Here is a 22,120-nt window from a genome sequence, read left to right as displayed (position 1 = left end):
GGCTCCGTCTGGACGAAGACCTCTACTCTAGTTGCTGGCGGTTGCTGACAAGCGCTCAGCTCACCCCAAGTCCTGGTGCCCTAGTTGTCCAGGGGCCTCAGAACAGGGATGACAGCTCGTGCCAGGGAGCAGGGTCCCCTCCCACCACACCACTGGGCTCACCTTCTTCTCCTGTCGTGTACTGAGTGTGGACCCACAGCTCCTCCAGGTAGTCCTTGATTCTCCAGCTAAACGGGACAGCGTTGGACGAGTTCTCCGAAAGGTCCATGTAGTTCTGCACCATGATGTACGACATCTCACCCTGAGCTCTGTCGTCAGCCAGAGGAGGGCCAAGAATACGGCTAGTGAGACGGCGCTCGAGACAGACCACATCCACCCTGACGCCAAGCCCTCTCCATCCTCAGCAACTGGGGTGCTCAGCGGGCTGCAGGGCTTCTCTGTCATAAAGGAACTCAAGGACAGCATGATGCCATCTCTTGGTTTTACAGACGAAACAAAACCCACAGTGGAAAGGGGTCAAGCAGGTCAACTCAAGTCTTGGGCAGAACCAGTCAGGTGGGGCCTGCACCACCTTTGCCCTTTCCCCGTGCAGAGAGAACACGCCTCATCAGCAGCGATTCCTTCTCTCATGACCAACAGGGTGTTGTCTCCTTAATCAGTGTTTCCACGAGAGGGTGAGCATTCCACTGGCGGCACGTTCTACATTAACCTCCACCCCAGCATGAAAGCCCCCTGAGGTCCAAACAGGAAGCGTCTGGGAGGGCAGCTGAGCTCGCGAGGCACAGCACCAGGTGCAGGGGTAGGCTGTGCAGGTCCCGCCACGGCGGGAGGAGCGGGAGCCGCAACAGAACCGGCTCTCCTGGGTGTGGACGGGGTGGGAGCCAGCCAGTTTAACTGCAATGGGTGCTCTGAGCACAGGGAACCGAGGACAGGCAAGAAGAGAGCAAAGACTTCTCAGAACTCGAGGAAACACTCATCTGTTACTGGAATGCCATGCCCCTCCAACCTGCAAAAAGAGTCAACTCGCATGCTGTTCTAAAATCCATCCTCGCTTTCTGTCAGATGCCTGGGAGAGCCTATTAAGATCGCTGCTCTGTTAGGGTTTCTTCCCCCCTTCCCACAAAAAGAAAGTCTTCCATTCACCTTGTCTTGGTGGTCACAAGAGGAATGTTCAGGAGGTTGACATCACTGAAAACAAACATCCAAAGGCCTCTCGCCCAGGACGGAGAGTCGGGGCTGGCCAGCAGCTCCAGGTTGCCGTCTCTGTCCACGAAAGATATCACGCTGGCCAGGAGGGGGCTCACGGCACCCTGCACCCGCTTCCAGAGGGTCTGCCTGCAGTGGGGGAGAGGCAGCCCCGCTCAGACGACAGGGCCCCAGAGCACAGCGGGCTTCCTGCACCCCGTCACACTCGTGCCTTCTCGGGGGTAACGAAACACCTGCTCTGCCAAGCCCGCGCTATAGCTATGAAAACACAGGTTTAGAAGAGAGCCTCACGCGTGGAACTTTCTCAGATTAGAGGCGGGACCGGAATGGTCCTGAATTCTACATCTAATGAACTGCAATTAGGTCGATGGAAAGGCCAAGCTGTGTTCGTTGTACTCTGTCACATAGCTGTTGGCCAGAACAGGCCACCCAGGCTCTACCAATAAAGAAAGAATGACCAAATTCATTTGGAAAAAAAAAAGTGTCATCTTAAGGAAAAAAAAAATCAGTTGTTGGTAGAATATAACAAAGAAAAGCCCAAAGTAAGTGTATTCCAGGTCACGGTAAGGAAGAACGCACGACCGTATCTAGAACTGAGTTTTTGTTGGCGGTAATTTAGTGCACTAGGTCTGAATATCTACGTACGGATGCTTATATTAAGTGCACCACACTGTGTTGTTATGTTTATCGTAATAACAAACTTGGTAAGTCATTTCAAAGTCCTCGTGGTAAGCCTGAAGAAATCTACTGCTGGGTGATTCATATTGGGGAGGAAAACGCAGGCTCTGTTTTGAAAAGAAGAACTTCCCTTTCAAAAACACAGAACTGGAAAACGTGTGGCAGACGCGGAGAGCGAAGGGCAAAGCGGTCTGCGGGAGAGGCGGGGGCAGCGGCACCTGTGACCCGGTGCCAGAAAACCTCAGCACAGCCGCCCTCGGGAGCCCCGGGGCCTGGCCCAGGACCCATGTGAGCGCCTGCAAGTGGAAGGCGCCCAAATCCCTTATGAAAAATGGCGCAGCACGTGCGTGGACCAACTTACACCCTCCTGTTCGCTTTGTTTTTTTACATTTTGGTTTGAGGGGGCACTAGGAATTTATTTACTTATTTACTTACTTATTTATTTATAAAAATGGAGGCATTGGGGATTGAACCCAGGACTTTGCTTTTCACTTTAGTTATATCTACCTGCTTATCTTTTTTTTTTTTTTTAATGGAGGTACTGGGCATTGAACCCAGGACCTCGTGCCTGCTAAGCACACACTCTCCTGTACACTTTGAATCATCTCCAGATCACTTGTGACACCTAAGGCAAGGTCAGTGCTATGTAAATACAGTATAAATGCTACACAGATAATTGCCAGCCTATGGCAAAGTCCAGTTTTGCTTTCTGTAACTTTCCCGATTTTTTTTTCCCCTGAATATTTTCAAGACGCAGTTGGCTGAATCCTCAGATTTAGAGCCCGCGGGTACGGAGGGCTGACTGTGTAAAATCTACCACAATTTGGATTATTTAATCTCAAGAGGGCAAATGACCGAAGTCAAAACACGTGGATGGTGAGAATGGCGTGGGAGGCCCCAGAGCTCTGCCTGGGCCCCGATGCTGGTCAGACCCCCCGGGACCCCGAGTGCGGCCACGCCAGTCCCGACGCCAGAGCAGACGGCGGAGCAGGAAGAAGTGGGGCTGCTGAACACCAGCCCCGCGGGAAGTTCAGTGAGTGAAGGGGTGGAGTCCAGGGGAGGCTGACAATACAGATTTTAGGAAGCAGTTATGGGAGGAGGGCGTAGCTCAGTGACAGAGAGTGTGCTTAGCATGTGCGAGGTCTTGGGTTCAATCCCCAGTGCCTCCGGGAAAAGCAAACAAACAAATAAATCTAATTCCCTTTCCCCTAAACAAAATAATTTTTTTTTAACTTTTAAAAAAGAGAAGCATTTATGTAAAATCAAGCGTTTAGTAAAATCCATTCAGAGGAACCAAGGGCTATGAGTGTAATTCTGGGTCCGTATCTGAGCTGGTAGAACTCCTCCAGAAAGCACAGTGAGGAAAGCAGCGGAGGGCGGCCAGAGAAAAGCAGGAGGGCCCGACGGCCACGGAAGCAGCGTCCTGAAGCTCACAGGGTCCGAGTAACCCTGGATGCTCCCACGTGTCCTCCTGCCGACGGCACGAAGGTGACGTGACCAAGCGGACCCCAAGCCTCTGGATGACATCAACTTTCAGCGATGAGGAAACCGAGGGTCAGAGTGGTGAAGCCACAGGTCTAAGACGACCTGCCGGCGGGGGTGGGCGAAACCTTCCATCCGGGACCCCGAGCGGTCCCCTCCCTCAGCCACACAGGCCGTCACGGGCTGGTCTTGAGAACAGCGTCAAGTGTTGTAGAAAAATGGCCCCGACCGAGAGACGAATACACTGGGTCTTAATTTTTGCAAATATCCAGTAAGTTCATGCAGGAGGTCTGGGGAAATGACTTCTCTTCCCTCCCCTGCTCACCGCCTTCTTAATTTAATAACCCAAAACGGCATCCGTTTCTACAGCAACGGGCATGCTGGTAAACATTTACATCCTACAAGAGCAGACGTTCTGGGGATTTTTTGGTTCTGTTTTGTTCTGGGTTTTGTTATGAAAACATTTAAAGACACACGAAAGTAGAGAAAGAGTCCAGCAAACCCAAAATAGCTGCCACCCAGACCACCCTGTGCTCTTGGGGGGCAGTGGGGAACCGACCACTCTGAATTTCTCAGAGGTTTGGAAAGAAACATGTTGGGGCCCTCTGCTCGGCTGGGGGAGCCAGGCAGCACCCCCGCAGCCCGTCCTGGTTTCCCTTCACGCGGTACCTGAACGTGCCGGCCTCCTGGAGGGCGTCCTGGCTGGAGGCCGCCCTCACCACCCAGTCCCTCGTGTTCAAGAAGACGCAGTTCTCCTCCTGCTTCTTTAAAAGGACGCAGATGCGCATCTTGGTGACCCGTAAGAAAGTGGCTGCGGAGAAGCAGAGGAGACGGGCCTTCAGCACATCCCCGCAGTGAGCGGTGGACGCTGACCCGCCCCAGCAGGAAGGGAGCCCTCTCCTCTGGTCAGGCCAGGTCTGCAGAAATTCTGGGGGTGCACTGAGATTCCCACGGGGCCAGCTGCTTGTGGGAGCCACGGAGAGCTGCCGGGGAAGGGGTCCCCCGCCCCAAGGGGAAGCCTAGGCCGGGGTGCGGGCAAGAGGGGCCCTACCTCTGTATTCATCGTCCTCGTTTAGGAGGCTGAGGAGAATGGACACCCTCCGCATGCTGCGCTGGCAGCCCTCTCTGTGATCTCTGAGCATGCCCACCGCGCCCTGGATGCAGCTTCTCAGCAGCCTGGTGGTGTCCAGGATCTGCGTCTGTCGACAGAGACGAGCCTTCCATTCCTGCCGCTTTGCACGGCAGGTGGAGCCAGGTGATGCCTGGGAGACCAGGTCAAGGCGCCAACGTGCTCCTCCCGCCCAAAGCTCCTGCCGCAGGCCTGCTGCCCACATGTGCCCTCGCCAAGTTCCCCTTAGAACCACTGTGAGAGGGTCCTGTGTCCCTCAACCCAGCCAGTGGTCAAGGAGCAGAGCAAAACTGACCAGGGAATGCCAGGGGGAGGCAATGTCAGACCTCGCGCTAGTGCTTCACCCTCATCGACAGGGGAGGGCAGGGGTACAGGGAAGGGGCACTGGGCTGAGCCCCTCCTCGGACCCACAGTGGGCAAGTCTAAGGAAGGGCAGCCCAGCAGCACGGAGGCCCAGGGGACTGGAAAGAGCGCGAACTCACATCACATCCCCCTGGCTCAGAGGTCACCCCAGGACTTTCCGTCTCCATTTCCAGCTCTGCCACCTCCCCTGATCTGACCAGCTCTGTTTCCATCTCCTCCTCGTGGTCGACTTGGGCCCTTTGTCCCACCTTCACTGCAGAGAAGCAGAACAATCGCGTTACTGTTCAGAGGCGGAAGGGGAGCGCTGGCAACTCGTCTACACTGCGTGCTGGGGCTCTAACCACCAGGCTGGCCCGGGCACCAGCTCCAGGCATGGGCCTCCAAAGGAGAGGCTGTCAGTCACGCAGAGCAGATCAGCCTCCGTTCGCCCACTTGGCGTTGCCCCCCTTGGCAACCCGTCCCTCCGTCCTGGGCTTGGACTGGTGACACAGGAACCAGGCAAAGAGCATCTGATGCGCTTCCCAGGCACCCACAAAGACCCACTTTTTCCTGGGAAGTACGGCCTTCTCTTGGCCTTGGAAAGCAGCAGACGGCGCCCTGGACTCTTCAGCGCTCAGCTCAGCAAACGTATCCCAAGGTCTTGCGAGGGGCCGGTGCCGGACTCAAGGGGGTGGAAGCCTGACGGCCCGTCCTCGCAGCCCAGGGCGCACCTCCCGGCTGCCGCCCCCACCACCCTGCTCCCCTGAGGACCTTCCCTCCGGACTAACACTCAGCCTGAGCTTCAGGGTTAAACAGCTGGCTGATGGTCACGCTCTGCAGCTTAGTCACATCCGAAACCATGCCCGTGGATCTCCGCAGGTCGTCGATGTGCACAGACTGCCACAGCCCTGTGGGAACAAAGCCCAGAATCTTCTGTGTCTCCGCGGGTTTCTTACCGTCAGTCACAAGCGGGGACACAGCACCGTCCCGACGTTTCAGCACGCTGCTGAACGAATGATTCGCATCCTAACTGAACACACACACAAACCCTGCAGATGTCACGCTGTAGGTGCCACAAGGTTAGCACGGAAGGCAGCTTTAAGCACTGAAATGACTGACTTGAGAAAAAGTGTCTAAAGCAGGCTTGTGGTTTTTAAGTGCATTTGTTATTACACTGGCTGCACCATGATGAGTAGAGGGGTGTGGGTCGCTGGCATGCTTTGTCTCCCACTGTCCATGAAGCTACTGAACTAAAGCATTATTTGTCCATTTCTAGAATACCAGTTTTCTTACACAGGAGAGACCTTGCGGACACGCTGGGACTGGGTCCAGACCATCGTAACAAAGCAAGTATCACATAAATCAAGTTTTTGGTTTCCCAATGCCTATGAAAGTTACGTGTACACTATGTTGTATTATATTAAAAACAACGTATGCTCCTTAACTAAATACTTCTTTGCTAAAACTGCTAACCATCATCTGAAACTTCAGAGAGTTGTCGTGGTGATATCAAAGGTCACTGATCAGGTGGGTGGGTAGAGCTCAGTGGTGGAGCACGTGCTTAGCATGCAGGAGGACGGGGTCTCAATCCCCAGCACCTCCGTTAATATAAACAAACAAACCGAACTACCACCCCCACAAAAAATTTTTTTTAAAAGATACTGATCACAGGTCACCATAACACATGATAATAATGGAAAAGTTTGAAACATTGCAAGAATTACCAAAATGTGACACAGAGACACAAGGTGAGCAAATGCTGTTGGAAAAACAGCACCAACAGACTGGACACAAACCTCTGATCTGTAAAAAGCGCAGCCCCTGCAAAGAGTAATAAAGCCAGTGCAATAAGACGAAGCGCCGTAAACCCTTGGCGGCTCGTTTCTCAGGGAAAAAGAGAGAGACTTAAGACGGCACTTCCCGCCCCGGCAGCAGGCACGAAGCGCTAGCGCAGTCGTAACAGTGTTAGCCAGGAATAGCTCTCTGCACTGTCCGTTCAGTAAAAGGTGAGGAACCTGAGAGCTTAACCGACGTTTACCGACAAGTAAGGGAAGGAGGTGCTACACGCTGGGGCAGCCAGTTCAAAGACAAGTGTTTTTTCACGTTGATCAGTGGTAAGACGTCTAATCGCATCTGAGGCAAATATTGTTGAGATTAACATTAACGTTCTGACGTCAGACTTGGCACAGCACAGGACCGACGTAGAAGCAACTTGGACACTATCTACACAAACAGATTCAAGAGTATTTCAGTCCTACCTCCATGGGATCCCACATAGGGCGTTCCACTTCCCATCCGGGACAGTTTTGTGATGAAATAGACTAAGATGCAGCCCTGACTTCCTTGTATCTTGTTGATTTCATTTATAGCAGAATACCTGTTTTAAAAGCAAGCCAGCAAAGACAAGACAAATCAGAACCGAAACCGAGAAGCTGTAAGGTGGCCAAAGGGTGTCCTCAGAGCTGTCACGTTCAACCTCACGGGTTTTTTTTAGCTTTAAATAGTTTTCACTATTTGTCTTGTCATCTCACAGAGAGGTCTTACAGGGGAAGGGGGGCAAGTCCGCTCTAAGCAGGCTCATTTCTTTCCCCCATTCCTGTGTCACTCTGCTTTGAAATGGCATTTTCATTGGTCAGGAACCCTCTCTTGCAATCCTTGATGGCTTGCTCTGATGCTTCTGTGGGTGAGGCTAGCGGGGCCTTCCATGTCGAGAAACAGAGCTCTGCGAACAGCCAGCCAACGGCCAAAGACAGCCGTGGTACGACATATGCTTCCAATGCTTCAGAAGGTCCAGAGATCACTTTTCCCTTCACATTAAGTAATAAGGGAACATAGTTAATGCTAAAAGGATCAGATTTCCCTTACGCACACTATAAAGACGTCCAACAAAGACAAATGAAAGCATTTAATACCGCGTTATTGACCTTGAACTTGCAATAAATTCGTATCATGCAATTTAAAATGAGTAATGACCAAATCGTGTCTCAAACGTTTGCTCCAAGGACACCCTTCTAAATCCTGCCAGTACTCTGTTGTTTACACTGCTTTCATTTGACCATTTTTGTGTTGTTACGAACCTTTTCTCTTTTCGTTTTTCTATAAAAAAGGGAGAATCATTTTTTTTTATTTCTATGTTTATTCTGATACAATACAGTTTTCAGGGAAGAAATTCTTTAAGAGCTCCCGAATAAATCTGGGGTTTTCCACGTAGTTGCCGAGAAACATGACGAAAACGTACTTAGCTGAGGCGATGAGCTGAGCACTGTGAATTCCATCTTCAAAATCTGTTTGAATGATGAGGATTTTACATCTGGCTGCGTGGGTTAAACAGTTTCTGAAACAAAAAGGGAATTATCCAAGTGAGTTTTCTGTCCTAAAAATGGTCATAATACCCCCAACGTGATGGGAGATGTAAGGGATACAGAGAAAAAACTCTTCAGGGGGGGTCTTCCTCTGTAAAGGGTGCAGACAACCCAGTAGAGAAAGAACAACGCGCCACTAAGACAGGAGGAGGCTGGGCTCAGAGAGGGGTGCTCCTGCGGGGGGCGACAGAGAGGCGAGGGACACCTGGAGAACTTAAGAGCATCCTTTCCAGAGTCACGTGTCCTCAGTGCCCACTAATGCTGGTGAGAACACCAGTGGCTGCCACACCTACGAATCGCCAAGTGGTTGGCCTGGTGGGGTGGGGGCAGGCGCGGAAGGCGGGGCCCTCACCGGACTTCCTTGAGGAATGAGTACTCGGTGTCAAACTGCTGCAGTGACAGGATCGTGAGTTTTGGAGCCCTGTCCTCTACCTCCGACTCTAAAAGCTCACAGTCATGACTGGTCAGCAGCCTGGAGAACGTGGTGACCTGCAAAGGCAGGGAATGCAAATCATTTGCTGGAAGGCAAGCAAAGGTTGCACGTCTGCTAGGTTTAGATCCTAGAAACACGAGGATGTTCCACAGCTAACTTCTATGGGGTCCTCACTGTGCAGGTGGTACACAGACAGGTAAGAATCCAGACCCAGAGGAGTCTTCCTGAAAGAGACAGTGCTGAGGCAAATCCGGGATCAAAGGTTTGGGGAGAAGATTCACCCTGTCCCGCCTTCAAGTCTCCTTCCTAGACTCTGCCGCCTTTTCTTGCTTCAGTCTCCGCTGACAGTTCTGATGACTCCTTAGGGCTCAGCACGAACACCATTTCTCCTTTGCAATCTTACTTTCAGATGGAGCTGGCTGGTGGGCCTTGCTTCCCACAGCCGTAGCGGATCTCCTCCGTCACTGGATCACACTGTACAGTGCAACCAGTACACTCCTTGAAAGCATCTAGGTCCTGAATCCTTATCCCCAGCTGGCCTCACCCCTCAGCTTCCTATTCCCACATCCAACTGCGTGACAGCCTTCCTGGATGTCACAGGAACGTCAAAGCTCATTCCAAATGGAACGTACCCCTGCCTCCCCAAAACTGGATGCTCGTTCCTAGACTGTGATTAACCAAACCTCTGGTCATCCTGGGAAGAATCCAGGGAATCATCTCCAGGCTCCTCCATCTCCCGGAGCCCCTGGACGGAACCAGTCATGGCCTCTGCCAATTTGCAGAGTCCTTCACTGTGTCTCAGTTCCACCCATCCATCCTCTACTTTGATCGAACTGGTACAGCAGCCTCCCAACTGGTCTATCTTTTCTAGAGTCTTTTATCAGACTTTCCCCCCTCCATCTCCCAGGCAGTGGGACCCATCTCCACACACATTCCTCCATCAGTCCCTTCTTTCTATACAGGAAACACAAAGTCCCGTGGTGCCACTGACAAGGCCTTCCATGAGGTCTCTCGGGCTGCAGCCCATCCCCCTCTGCCAGCACTCACAGCCTTGAAATGTGAGTTCCACCCATCCTGGCTTCCTGCACAGACTGTTGTTTCACACCTTGACACCCTTGCTTAGGTAGGGCCCTCTGCCTATAAAGCCTTCCCAACCATACTTCACGATTAGCCTGAGGGTCGTCTCTTAAAGAAGGGTGCATCTGACCTCCCATCCCGACCTGGTTACTCCTCTTTGCCTCCGTGGACGGCACTATCGTTTATCGGCAGCATCTGTTCACCATACCTTACACTGTATGCTGACCGAGGTCAAGACCTGTGCCAACCCACCTCTACATCCCCAGCATCCTCGGCGCAGCACTCGAATGTGGTTCTCACGTAAGCATGCATGTCCCCTTGCACTTACCACGGAGAGGAATCAGAAGTCTCAACACACCCATGTATGGCTCCTATACACTGACTTGCAAAGACTTTCGGATTCTGGATGCTAGGGATTCAAGGACCCCAGGTGAGAGAGGGTCAGGGTGAAATAAGGAAGATAGTCACCTCTGTGAAGGCGGTATGGCGCTCTGGATCCACCCTGCGAAGGTGAGCCTGGAGGAAATCTGCAAAGGAGTTATGCTGCTGTCTGTAATAGTACTCCTCGGAAAGGGACGTTGCGGTGAAACGGCCCAGTGAGGAAGCGTTCAGCCGAACCACAGCATCAGGCGTGGCGCAATCCAGCAGCACCAGTTTGGCCTGCTCGGATACCTCCTGGTACAGCTCGCCAGTCGAGCCCTTGCACCCCAGCTGCTCCACGACCTGGAGCACCACAGAGGCACACGTGTCCGAATGGAAGCCAATGAAGACATCAGCAGGGCTGTATTTGTGTCCGAGTGAGCTCCCTTCTTCTTTCACATCTATGAACTTCTCCACCCAGACCCTGAGCTCTTCCACAACGCTCTTCTGCCATTTCTGTAACACGGTGTTGATGTCCAGGTAGTGCTTCTCCAGCCGGTTAATGAGGGGGATGGGAAAACGCTTGTAGACCACGTCTTTCTCTTCGATGACGATCAAGCGGAAGTCCGGGTGAACCCGACATTTGACCCGATGGGTCCCCAGCCCGAGGTCCACGTACTTCTGGCCGCCGAGGTAGACGTAGTACTGGTTGAGGGCGTCGTAGAGGCTCTCGTACAGGTTCTGCAGGTTGAGCAGGACCACCATCTTGCCGGTTTCCATGCAGACTTTCACCCGGTTGATGTTTCTGCAGATCTGGGCGTACTCCTGGTCCCTGGGAAAACTGGATCCAAAGATGATCTCTGGCTGGTCCTCACTGAAGAACGTCTGCTGCAGGATCTGCAGGGCCACGTAGTTCCTGGTCAGCACGAGCAGATAGCGGGACTCGGAGTCGTCCAGCTCTCTGCCGGGCACCGTCCGACGATCGCTGTGCAGGTTCTGCCCGATGAGCTGCATGGTGCTGACTTCTTCCACGCACCTGGCCTCGGGCAAGTGGGCTGCGAAGATTTCCAGCGCGTGGATGTCGTCCTTGCCGCTGAAGTTCCGCAGGACAGCTTGTGCGATGCCTTGAGGGGACGGCTCCCTGCTGGAGGCTCTCGCTGCGGCAAAGATCATCTTGATGAGGCTGTAGTAGTCCCGGAGCCCGAAGAACTCCCTGTCCTGGCTCTCACACACCGTTTCGTAGGCTTTGGCAAAGGCTGCAAAGTATTCTTGGATTCTTTTTTGCACGAGGGGCTCTGAAGAGCAAATCCCCCTGGCACTCTCGATGAGCTCCGTCTCGCTGGGGCTGCCGCGAGACACGAAGATACCCCGGTTCATCTTGGCGGGGTCCAGGGCCCAGTTGGAAATGCCAACGAAGCCCACTTTCTTGTAGGGGGCAGGGTCGTCTTCAATGCACCCGTCTTCCAGCAGTGGGTGCAGAGCCTTCAGGGGCATTTTGGGCGAGTCTTCTGCCAGCCCGACCTCATCCAACACCACCACGGAGACGTACTGCTCCAGGTCCTTCCCTTGCTGGAAGCGGGCGCATTGCTTGAAGGTGCCTATGATGCCCTGTGGGGTGGAATGCGGGCTGCACTGGAATGACACCAGGTGGACCTGCTTCAGGCTCCGGAAGAGGTCTGAGTGCGCGGCCTGGCCTTGCATGGCGTCTGCCACGATGGTCTTGGCGAGAGATTTGGAGCTGCCAGGCTTGCCAACCAGGAAGAGAGGAATCTTGAGCTCGATGCAGATCACCATCATGAAGACATTCTCCTTCAAAGCCAAGTTCTTGGCGATGGTCTTCCTCAGGGGTACGCCATTCAGAAAGAGATCCTGGGTTTGCGTTATCTCATCCAGAATAGCCCTGCTATCATTATACGGTTCTGGAAAGAACCTGCAAATGGCTTTCCGATAAGATTCCTTCTTTTCTAAAGAGGCGTGGTAACATACCCCGATGGCCAGCACCAGGGACCAGAGGACAGGATCTCTGTCAAAGCTGTTTCCGCTGACGCTGGACTCGCAGAGAACGGAATCCAGCTTGGACAAGAGCATCCCGCTGCGGTCGTAAAACCACTTGAAAGCTTTCACACAGCGCTCCACGTCCCGGAGGCTGACGAAGCTACACTCATCTTCTCTTGTCCTCATGAAACTCTGAGAGGCGGACAGCACGTCCGTGATCACACAGGCCTTGTGAGGATCCATCAGGGTGGAGGCCATCACTCTCTGGACAATCTGCTGGATGTAGAGCTTTTCTGCTGAGTCATTTAACTGTCCGAAGTCCCACACCAGGGGGATCAGGCTCGGTGGCAGAGCGTGGACACGGTACACCAGCTGCCTCAGAGGAATGGAGCCAAGCTTCTCCACCGTCTCCTCTGCACTCACCCTGTATCCCAGACCAGCTGACTCCAAACGGCAGATCATCTCCTGGGAGTGCTTCCGGTAAGGGTTGCAGGCTGCTATGATATGCAAGCCGGAGTTCTTAGCCAGCAGCTGGCCACTCACTGTGCGGTCACACAAGACCTCTTTGATGCAGCTGATGGCCTCCGTGGTGTTGGCTTCATCGAAGAATAAGATGGTGTCCAAATGATGTTGGTCCTTATTGAAGTGGGCAAGCTCTTCTGCCTCCTTGACCTTGGAGTAGATCATGTCAGCGGTCGTTCCTCCATGGACCTTGACCAACTTCATGGTGTTAGCACTGGCACCCCCACGCCGCAGGTCACTAAGGAATTTAATGAGTCTGGTTTTCCCACAGCCAGTTTCCCCCATGATGATGACGGGGATGCCACACCGGAAACGCATCTCGATGGCAAGGATCTTGAGCATGTTGTCCGTCGTAAGCTCATAGGTTTCATCAGGGTCAAAGGGCCACTGGATCCCCAACGTCAGGCAGAGCCTCTCAAGTTTCTCGTGTCTGGGCAGATTGTCAAAATCAACATTGAAGGGCACCCTCTGAAGCAACAGCCCCTGGTACAGTGCCACCGTCATGACATCCTTCTTGATCACCTCCCCACTCGAGGGGTCGATGGCATCAACACCACCGTTCTGGTTCGGCCGGAAGTGGAACCCGATGAATGTCATGGACATGTGGTCACTGTTGAAGAAGACGTACGGGTGGGGCTCTGACTCCCACCTCTTCCGGAGTGTGAAAGGGGCGAGATCTTCTTCCCTGACGCCATCTATGGCGACCGGGTGCTTCCCTGGGCTCTGGTCAGCTGTGTGAAGTGTAGGTGTGGCGAAATCTCGCGCCATGAAGATCATGAAGGTGACCACAAAGTTCTTGAAACCCACCAGTGTGTCTCCAACAAAGCTGGGATTACAGAAGAGAGAGTTCTCACAGTCTCGGAGCTGGTAGTTGAGGAACCGAGCAAAGTTCCAGAGCTCTGACCAGGACGGGTTTATCACCCCGCAGTAAATCAGGAGGTGCTGGATGCATTCGCTGGGGGTGCCCTCAACAGAGCCTTTTTGGTACTTGAACGTGTCGAGGTTTTCCTTCTGATGGAACCGTCTCAGATATTGGTAAGGTCTCTGGAACGTTTCGCTGCAGAACTGTTTCAGATCCATTCCCGGCTCTTCGTAGCTCCACTGAGGGTCCAGCTCCATGTCAATCACTTCTTTGGGAGGCCTGCACGTGACTTTGGGGAAGATGTCTAGAAAACTGAATGGGGGTGCATATGTGCTCTGGAGAAGAGAGACACAGAAAAACGGGTTACGGCTGAACCTCCTAAGAAATGCTTTTGCATTTTAACCCTCCATGGGGTCTATGCTGCACTGTTGACCAAAAAGCCCTTTTCTACCTGATCTCTTGGAACCAAATCTCTCCATTAGGCATATACATGTGTGTGTTAGCTGACTCTGAGAAAGATGGTGCCTCTCCCAGCAGACGGGTTTTCTGCATTTAACCCAGACATGCAGCATCCATCCTGAACAGAACAAAGCCAGCTTAAGATCCTGCTAATTAATGAGCACTTTTATTCTAGAAATAATTTACAAATAAATTTAAAGATTGATTTTTCTTTACTAACATCGCACTCAGCTACTCCACTAAACCCCTCCCCCACAGAAGCAGGAAGGTGCCCCGACACGCACCAGCTTCGAAGGCCTCCGTGGCAGGGCCGAGCTCCCTTCCAGGATCTCAACAATATACAAGTGGCCCGGGTTCCGCAGCCACATCTTCCCATTTACATCCATCAAGTACTGGAGAACCAGAAGTTTGAAAAGAAACACCCAAATTCCAGTCTGCACCTGAAGACAGAACCACGAGGGCTTGTAAACACACAGAAGCCACCAGCTCTCCCAGCCCTGAGGCCCCTCTGATCCTGTGCTTTGGTCCGATGATACCGATCATCAGTACAGGCAGAAAGAAGAAAGTCTTTACCCCGGGGAGGGGCAGGGCGGGGCCCGGGGCTGGACCCCGAGGGCACTTACTGAAGAGCTCACGTCCAGGTGGAACACCATGGGTCCTGTCTGATGCCTGGCGTCCAGGAAAGGCAGGAGGGAGCCCAGGACTTGGTTCTCATCCAGCTGAGGGTCGATCAATCGAATAACTTTTAGGGGCACTTTTCTCCCATTAAATTTCATTTTCAGTTGGCCATGCAACCTCCTCACAAAGAGAGACTTTCCTGTAATGGTAACAGATGGAAATTAGGTGCCAGGCTGGCGGACCAAGCGAGAGAGCACCCAGAAAGGTCCACCGCGGGCCACTTGCTTTGCGCAGAAGGGACGCAGCCTGACACACGCCTGAGGCCTCAGGTTTCCTTGCTGGCGCCCACCCAACAGCCCCGCTGCTCCCTGGGACCGAGAATGGCAGCTGCCGGGCAAGGACGGGAGCAGCGGAGCACGCCACGCTGGGGACGGGAGTAGGCTTCGTCGGACAGTGAAAGGGCCACAGTCAACAGGATGGAAATCCTGATGTGACTGAACGCAGGGTCCAGAGGCATCTGCCGCTTCTAAAGACAGAGCGATGAAACCTCCTCCTGCTCAGGACCCAGGAAGCCCCCAAGTGGCCAACGGACTTTAAAAAAGAAAGGGGAAGCTGCGGAGAAGCCAGTTTAGAGGAGGTGGATGGCTTGGCTCCCAGGAGTCGCCCAAGCTGGAAACCAGGTGACAAAGGGTGTCTCGTTCCGGGACAGGCCCTGACTTACAACCTCAGGTGAGTAAATCCTCCCCGAGACTCAGTCTCCTCACCTATAAAGGGCTTCATCTGAGCACCCCACACACACCAACTGAAAAGGAAAGGGCCATCAGCGGTCCCCGGGACTCGTGGGCCCCCCAACCCTGGCAGCCGTCATTACCGACACCCGCTCTCTCTGAGGCCACGACCCCAACACACATCCGGTCCCGGAACACAGCAGCGGCTGATGGGATCTGCTCTGGGACCTGGAAGTGGTGAGCCAGGTAGGCCTGGATGTCCTTGAGGGGCGCCTGGGGGGTGACGAGGACCTTGTGCTGGCTGAAGGCCGAGGGCAGGTAGCAGTGCTCCCGCTCACAGTCGCAGACCATCACGAGCTGGTAGTCCTCCCGGTGGCGCTGCATGCACAGGCTCAGGAAGAGCGCCTCCGCCCGGCAGGCCACCTCGTAGCTCAGCTGGTCCGCAAACAGCAGGCTGTAGACCCCGAGCCCATGGGCGCCGGGGGTCAGGCAGCGGCGCAGGAGCAGTGCCACCTCCTCAAACGTGGTCCCTGGGGTGCAGAGCAGCACCTCGGTGTAGGTGGGCAGGGGCTGGCTCGGGGTCTGCATGTAGATGGCCAGGGCGGCCGGCAGGACCTCGGAGTGGCCACAGATGACGAGGTTGGGCTGGCCGACCTGCAGGCCCTTGGGGAGCTGTCGCTGCACGGGAGGCCCGGCCGTCCTCGCCAGGCGAGCCAGACAGAGGCCGAGGGCCTCCAGGTCCAGGCAGTGAGGCAGGAGGACACTCATGCAGGCGATCGACTGTTCCATGATGATCCTCAGCTTGTCCACCAGTCTGGACTCTGAGAAGAGCAGGAGCGGCAGCTCCTGGATCATGGTCCTCTGCTGCTCGGCGGCCCTGCCGTCGGGCCCCGGGCAGGCCTCCGAGACGTCCCTGGGGCTGCAGTTGCTCTTGATGAAGGACAGCATGGTGAGGGCGGCCTCACTGGGGACCTGCTTCCTGAGTTCCGTGCCCAGGTAGACCAGTTGCTCGGCTGTGTAGTAGTTGAGGTAGGGGTGCTCTGCCCGCTTCTCCGCCACAAATCTCTCCCAGTGGTCCAGGAAGTCCTCCATCTGTCGGCAGAGGGCCTCCAGCAGCCCGGCGACTGCCCCGCTCTCCGTGAACTGGTTCACCAGCCCCAGACAGAAGTCCATGCAGATGGAGACACCCTTCTGGGGGGAGCAGTACACCTCGGCCGTCCATGCCCTGAACAGCATGTTTCCAGCAGAGTGAAGGTTGATGAAGGCCTGGACTAGCCTCTGCACGTTGCAAAACACCTGTTGCAAATGGAAGCAGGAGGCAGACATCACAGAGCTGGTCTCAGAGAGTCTGAGAGTTATCCCAGACGCATCAGTCTGGAATAACACAAACAGATTCAGAACCTGAAGGACGTGGGCCCGTGTCTCTCCCTGGTTCCCTATGTGACCTCGAGGCACAGACTGATCACGGAAAGGCCTGCCTTCCTCATTTCCATAATCTCGTCTTTAGGAAACAACACATTATAAAAAGAAAAGACATCATTTATAAAGTACAAAACGGCTTTCGAGTAAAATGCACAGTAAAGTGAGAGACCGTGAGGTAAGTTATACGGTTTCCTTTGCTTCTGATGAAGGATGCCCATCCAGACTTCACGAGCCTGGGGGTGCTGGCTGAGTGAGAGAGTAAATCGACACCTCTCGGGGTCGTGAATTTGAAGTAAATGCATTCTGCAGACCCACTGGCCCCACTCTCCACGGATGTAAGAGCAGACTGAATTACCAATTAAATCCAAACTCAAACCCTCTGACCCTCTCAGGCATCTCACCGGGTGAGAGTCTGCACCCAGACAGATGGGTCCCAGACACCTGCTCCAACACAGGGACAAACTCTCACCTCGGAAAACACCTCTACGACTTCAACGTTGTGGTGATCCTTCTTGCCAGACATCAGCATCAGCTTGTTCAAAAGCTCCTTCAGATCTTCCAGAGAGTAGTCTCGCACCTCCTCCTGGCCCCCGAGGCCCTCGGGGAGAAGCAAGTGCAGCACGGTGTCTGGGGAAATCTATGGAACGGCGCACACTCAGAGCTGGCTCTTTGGAGGCAGGAAGCCCCCATGATGGCAGCCCGTAAGCGCCCCTGGCCGCCGCGTCTGGGACGGGGGACAGCTCACCTTCTGGCCATCCGGGGGGGCCTTGATCACATAGATGCCTCCACTGTTGATGGCGGTGGCCAGCGACAAGGAGGAGAGCTCCACAGACCCGTGACTCTCCTTCACTGTCCTCAGCCACTCCAGGTTCCTGGCAGAGTCGCGCTGTGGGGAAGGAGGAGAGGACACGGGCCACAGCTTATGCGTGACCCTCCTGTGCCTTCTCCCCCCCCCCACCTGCAGGGGGGCGCAGTCCCCCTCCTGCCTCCGGCTCCGTGTGCTGTCGCCCACAGGGGAGGCCCTCCTCATCCGAGGCCCACAGCTGCCACTGGCTCGGGTGCGTCCCTCTGGGGACACTTGTCACGTGGCGGTGCCAGAATGGGCTGATCCCCCGTGCTCCGCACCCCCCAGCCCACGCCCTGGATACGCGGACAGGGAGGAACAGGCCCGAACCCAGCTCTCTACGAGAAGGCGGCATTCTGCTCTCACAGAGCTGTGGGGCCTTAAGTTCTAAATGTGTCCTTTTCGGGTCCCCAAGTCCAAACAGAAGAATTAAGGAAAAACTGCCACCAAGGCTTTCTGTCTGGACGTGAGCTTCCAGCGGGGAAAAGGAAACAGCTCTGTCGGCTGCATCCTTCCCTCCCCCCTCCCCCCTTCTCGGGCTCCAGCCGTCCTGTCACTCAGCCTGCGTGCTGCGGGTCTGCTCGCCCCGGTGCAGCGGGCTAACTTATGCTAAAATGCTTATTTTTTCTGATGAAAAAACAATCTGTACCAATTGTAGAGAGTATGGAAAAATACCAAAAAGTAGGGAGAATTAACAAGTACCATCATTCAGAGAAAACCACTAACGTTTGAGCATATTTCCTTTCAGTCACTTTTTAAAGTTCTTAATTTTTATTGAAGCGTAGCTGACTTACAACGTTACCTTCAGGTGTACAGCAAAGTGACTCAGCTATGCGTCTACGTGCATATGGACACTTTTTCAGATTCTTTTCCATTACCGCTCATTTGCTGTTTATCTATGTTATACACAGTAGTGCGTATCTACTAACACCGAACCCCTCACTCGTCCCTCCCCCCACCTCATTTTTCCCCATGTGTTTTGCGTAGAAGAAATCACTTATCTACACACAGTTTTGTGTCCTATTTCCTAACATAACAGGACCGAGAAAGCATTTCCATATAGGTAGAGATACTGCGTTGAAACTTCGTTTTAAGCGGCTGCATAAAAATCTGCCACGTGGGTGCTCCACAGTTTTGCAGTCCTGCCCCAAGAGTTGCTAAGCGGTGCTTTATTAAAACCTGATCTGCTCTGGAGCCAGAAATGAGACTCACCAGTTTCTTGGGCAGGTGCTGGTCATTATCCAGAGCCTTCCACAGCTCTCTCAGGTGCTGCATGAAGTCATCGAAACCCGCGCTGGTGTCCAGGTCATAGAGCAGGGGCGCGTAGCCCTGCACCGCGTCATGGAAGCAAGCCACGCGGTCCACGTCGATGTCATTCTCCCCGGCGGAGATGGAGGCCAGGTCCACGAACACCTTCAGCTCGGTGATGCCTGGGGCAGGAGGGGTCAGAGGAGTGTGGGGCCACCTGTGATGGCATGAGCCTCAAGTCTGGGGACAACAGTCCTTACTGAAGCTATAAATGGACACCCTGCACTTTCAGGGTTTTATCCACCCTCTGTTTTTGATAAGAACCTGGGGCACTTTTTCTTTTGCCATTTTTGTCAATACTGCTGACCAGTAACCTGACGTTACTGGACACCATCAATGTCAGGGCACCACACAGGGCATTCGTGTGCCCTCTATCTTTTTTTAAAATTAATTAATTAATTTTTAAGAAATTAAAGTACCGTCAGTTGCAATGTTTCCATTTCTGGGGTACAGCACAATGTCCCAGTCACACGTATACATACATATATTCATTTTCATATTCTTTTACATTAAAGGTCGTTACAAGATATTGAACATAGTTCCCTGTGCTGTACAGAAGAAAATTTTTTTAAATCTATTTTGATATAGAGTGGCTAACATTTGTAAATCTCAAACTCCCACAACACTGCCATTTCATTACCAAAAAACCCCAAGCTTAGCTGGTGCATAACATGTTGACAGCAGCTTACCAAAGCGGGTGGGAGCCCACAGGTGACAGCAGAGAGGCTGGTGCAGCCCCCTCCTTGCCTCTCCACACACCAGGGCCACCGCCTCCCCTCTCCCTGCCTCCTTCTCCCCTCCAAGCCACAGAGCTGCAGAGGCTGCCAGCCTTTGCACACCAGCCAGTGGGTGTGATTAAACCTCTCCGTGGACAAGCACTCATCTTGTCTTCCAGTAAAAAGTCAACCAAAGCAAAAAGCCAAAGGGGTATGATTTTTAAGAAAATGATCCGCAGCCGTTCATAGGAAGCATCCAGAGGGAGAGAAAAAAGGTACCCAAGGAAACAGATTTTACACCAGAACATGAGGGACACTGTCCTGATACAAATTCTCCCAACAGGCAGTGAGGCACACACCTTGCTCACCTACCTAAAGAAGGCAGGTGGAGACCTGCTGCGAGACCAGGTCTTAATTACTCCAACCACTAAGATGAAAGGAGAACCAAGGGATGCGATAAAGGCCCTGATTATCACTACAATAGCAGTCATAGTGCAGTATATAAATGTATCAAACCCACGCCTCATACACCCTCAGTTTACACAATGCTGTCTGGCAAATATATTTCAATTTTTAAAATGTTTAAATTAATTTAAAAAATGCAGATGGCATCTCACTGTCCTTTACACAGAACACGATGGAGGGGAGGGACTGCCCGTAAGTTTAGGAAGACCACCCTGTGAGCCATCTGAACACCCTGCGGACTTCCAGTCACTGAAGTGACCGACTGTACCTTCGAGGGCCTCCCGGACCCAGTCGATGAACTCCTTCCTCTGGGACAGCTCCTTCAGACACTGGCACCGGGTCTCGCTCACGTCCTGCAGCAGCTTTTTGGCACGGATAAGCTGCTGGCTGATCTGGTTCAGTTTTTCGTTGCGAAAGTTGTTCCCGACAGTCTGAGAAAGTCACCAGAGAAAGTTGTCAAAGAGTATGCAAGGCCGGGCTGTGCTGTGGGCCGGAACTGGCTCCTGGACCCCCAGGAGCGGCGATGCTGGCCACCCCCGTGCCCCGCTCCCCGCAAACCCCCGGGACTGACACACGCTCAGAGCTCTCGTCCCAGCCTGGACACCGCAGCCGCCCACGCCGTGTCCCCGCGGTCCAGAGGAACTGCGACTCCTCTGCGCCAGGCATTCCACTCCGCCCCGGACACAAGCACCTTGCCAGGTGCTTCTCGCTATTTTTCCTATTTTCTGGGTAAAGAAATGAAGGCCCAGGACAGGGACCTACATCAAGAGCTGCCGGGCTTCAAGCTTACCTGTGCCTAATCCAAACTTTGTGCTCAATTTTAGTCATCACCACCTCTGTCTATACTGCAACACAGGTCACCCCATACCTTATAAATGCTCATCCAAAAGGCCAGAAAGCAGAAGACTCGCTTCTTAGCTGTCACAGAGGTAACCTGCCTCATACCACTCCTGGCTAAGCGCTAGATGTGACCGGAGAGCCGACAGAACAAATGGCTTTTTTTGGCTTCCAGAAGCTAAAGAGCTCAGGTTTCTCTTTACAAATATCTGACAACTAAAACGATCATCACCTTTTCCTAAATTCACGGTCCTCCCGACAACCTAAGGAACCCCCGTCGGCCAAGGGACGGGCACACAGCTGACAGACAAAGGCGAAAGGGAAGCCCAGCACGTTCAGCCACTGTGTGAAACACAGACAACCCCGAAGGAGGCTGCAAAATCACCTTGTCCAGTTTTTAAAAGCCAGAAAGGTTAAAAAAAAAAAAAAAAAAACAAAACTGCACCTGGATTGCAAAAAAATCAAAACAAACAAAAACACAACAACGACCAGAGAGCCAGGACCCCCACCCCTGCCCCCACCCCCAGGAGCCCCCGTAAATAACTCACAAAGTGCAATAAAGTGTGGAGAACGCTGAAGTCACCAGTCAGGCCCAGATTCTCTTTGACCGTCAAGATGGCCTCGGCCGAGGCAGCAGCCTGGTGCAGGTGGTGGTACTCCCTGATCTGCTCCACTCGCTCGTCGATCCAAGCCCTGTCGTCACGGGGCTGCAGACTGCACATGGTCTGCAGGTCGACAGTGAGGTCCCTGTATTTATTCACGAAGTCCTTGAAAGTGGCATCTATTTCCCCAAAGGTGACCTCTCCTGACTTCAGATCCTGATACAGTTTCGCGAACTTGTTGAAGCACGGAAGATACAAGTACCGGTAGGCCTCTTCTGGCTGCAGGGCTCTGCTTTCTGGCTCGTCCTCTGGCTCACACAGCTCCTGGGCCGCTTCTGCCCAGAAGACCTGGAAGACGTGGCTGCCCTTCAGCAAGGCTGCGTTTCTGGCCATTTCTTGGACTTCGGGGCTCAGGTTGTAATGTGTGGTCCACGCTGCGTCTGAGGAGGGGGCCGACGACCCCACCGTCACGACTTCGTTTAGTCTTTTCCTGCTGAGATCTTCCAAATGTCTCTCTGCAATCTCTCCAAAATCCACTTTTGAAACCATAAGAGAATGTCAGAGGTCAAACCTCTCGCCACGGTATCTTTTTTTCTAAACTTTCCCAGTGTTTCCTCTCCTCACTGCTCTTAAAGAAAGGCCAGCTAACACACTTGCTGGCATTTGTTTCCAG

The 22,120-nt window shown here is 53.4% G+C and overlaps 1 protein-coding gene across 9 annotated transcripts in view; it reads right to left on the bottom strand.

Annotated features, from left to right (window-relative positions):
- RNF213 (ring finger protein 213) overlaps positions 1 to 22,120 on the bottom strand; it is a 103,962-nt gene that overhangs the window by 30,159 nt on the left and 51,683 nt on the right. For 8 of the 9 annotated variants that reach the window (XR_012499680.1, XM_074343897.1, XM_074343890.1 and 5 more), the window contains 18 exons: positions 21,394 to 21,983; positions 20,277 to 20,439; positions 18,732 to 18,949; positions 17,421 to 17,561; positions 17,145 to 17,312; positions 15,397 to 16,549; positions 14,531 to 14,724; positions 14,192 to 14,347; positions 10,178 to 13,783; positions 8,552 to 8,688; positions 8,076 to 8,171; positions 7,096 to 7,214; positions 5,626 to 5,745; positions 4,978 to 5,111; positions 4,418 to 4,565; positions 4,036 to 4,177; positions 1,144 to 1,335; positions 163 to 308 (listed from right to left, as the gene is read on the bottom strand). Coding sequence is in view for 8 of the 9 variants with exons in the window: in XM_074343897.1 (XP_074199998.1) it covers positions 163 to 308; positions 1,144 to 1,335; positions 4,036 to 4,177; positions 4,418 to 4,565; positions 4,978 to 5,111; positions 5,626 to 5,745; positions 7,096 to 7,214; positions 8,076 to 8,171; positions 8,552 to 8,688; positions 10,178 to 13,783; positions 14,192 to 14,347; positions 14,531 to 14,724; positions 15,397 to 16,549; positions 17,145 to 17,312; positions 17,421 to 17,561; positions 18,732 to 18,949; positions 20,277 to 20,439; positions 21,394 to 21,983 (7,623 nt within the window). In the remaining variant the exon portion in view is untranslated. The remainder of the gene's footprint in view (positions 1 to 162; positions 309 to 1,143; positions 1,336 to 4,035; positions 4,178 to 4,417; positions 4,566 to 4,977; positions 5,112 to 5,625; positions 5,746 to 7,095; positions 7,215 to 8,075; positions 8,172 to 8,551; positions 8,689 to 10,177; positions 13,784 to 14,191; positions 14,348 to 14,530; positions 14,725 to 15,396; positions 16,550 to 17,144; positions 17,313 to 17,420; positions 17,562 to 18,731; positions 18,950 to 20,276; positions 20,440 to 21,393; positions 21,984 to 22,120) is intronic. The other variant, XM_074343894.1, reaches the window with a different exon arrangement.

Source organism: Camelus bactrianus, chromosome 16 (genome assembly GCF_048773025.1).
Source record: "Camelus bactrianus isolate YW-2024 breed Bactrian camel chromosome 16, ASM4877302v1, whole genome shotgun sequence".
NCBI classification, from domain to species: domain Eukaryota; kingdom Metazoa; phylum Chordata; class Mammalia; order Artiodactyla; family Camelidae; genus Camelus; species Camelus bactrianus.
The sequence above is the reverse complement of the archived record's forward strand: the minus strand, read 5'-3'. Positions and strand labels throughout refer to the sequence as shown.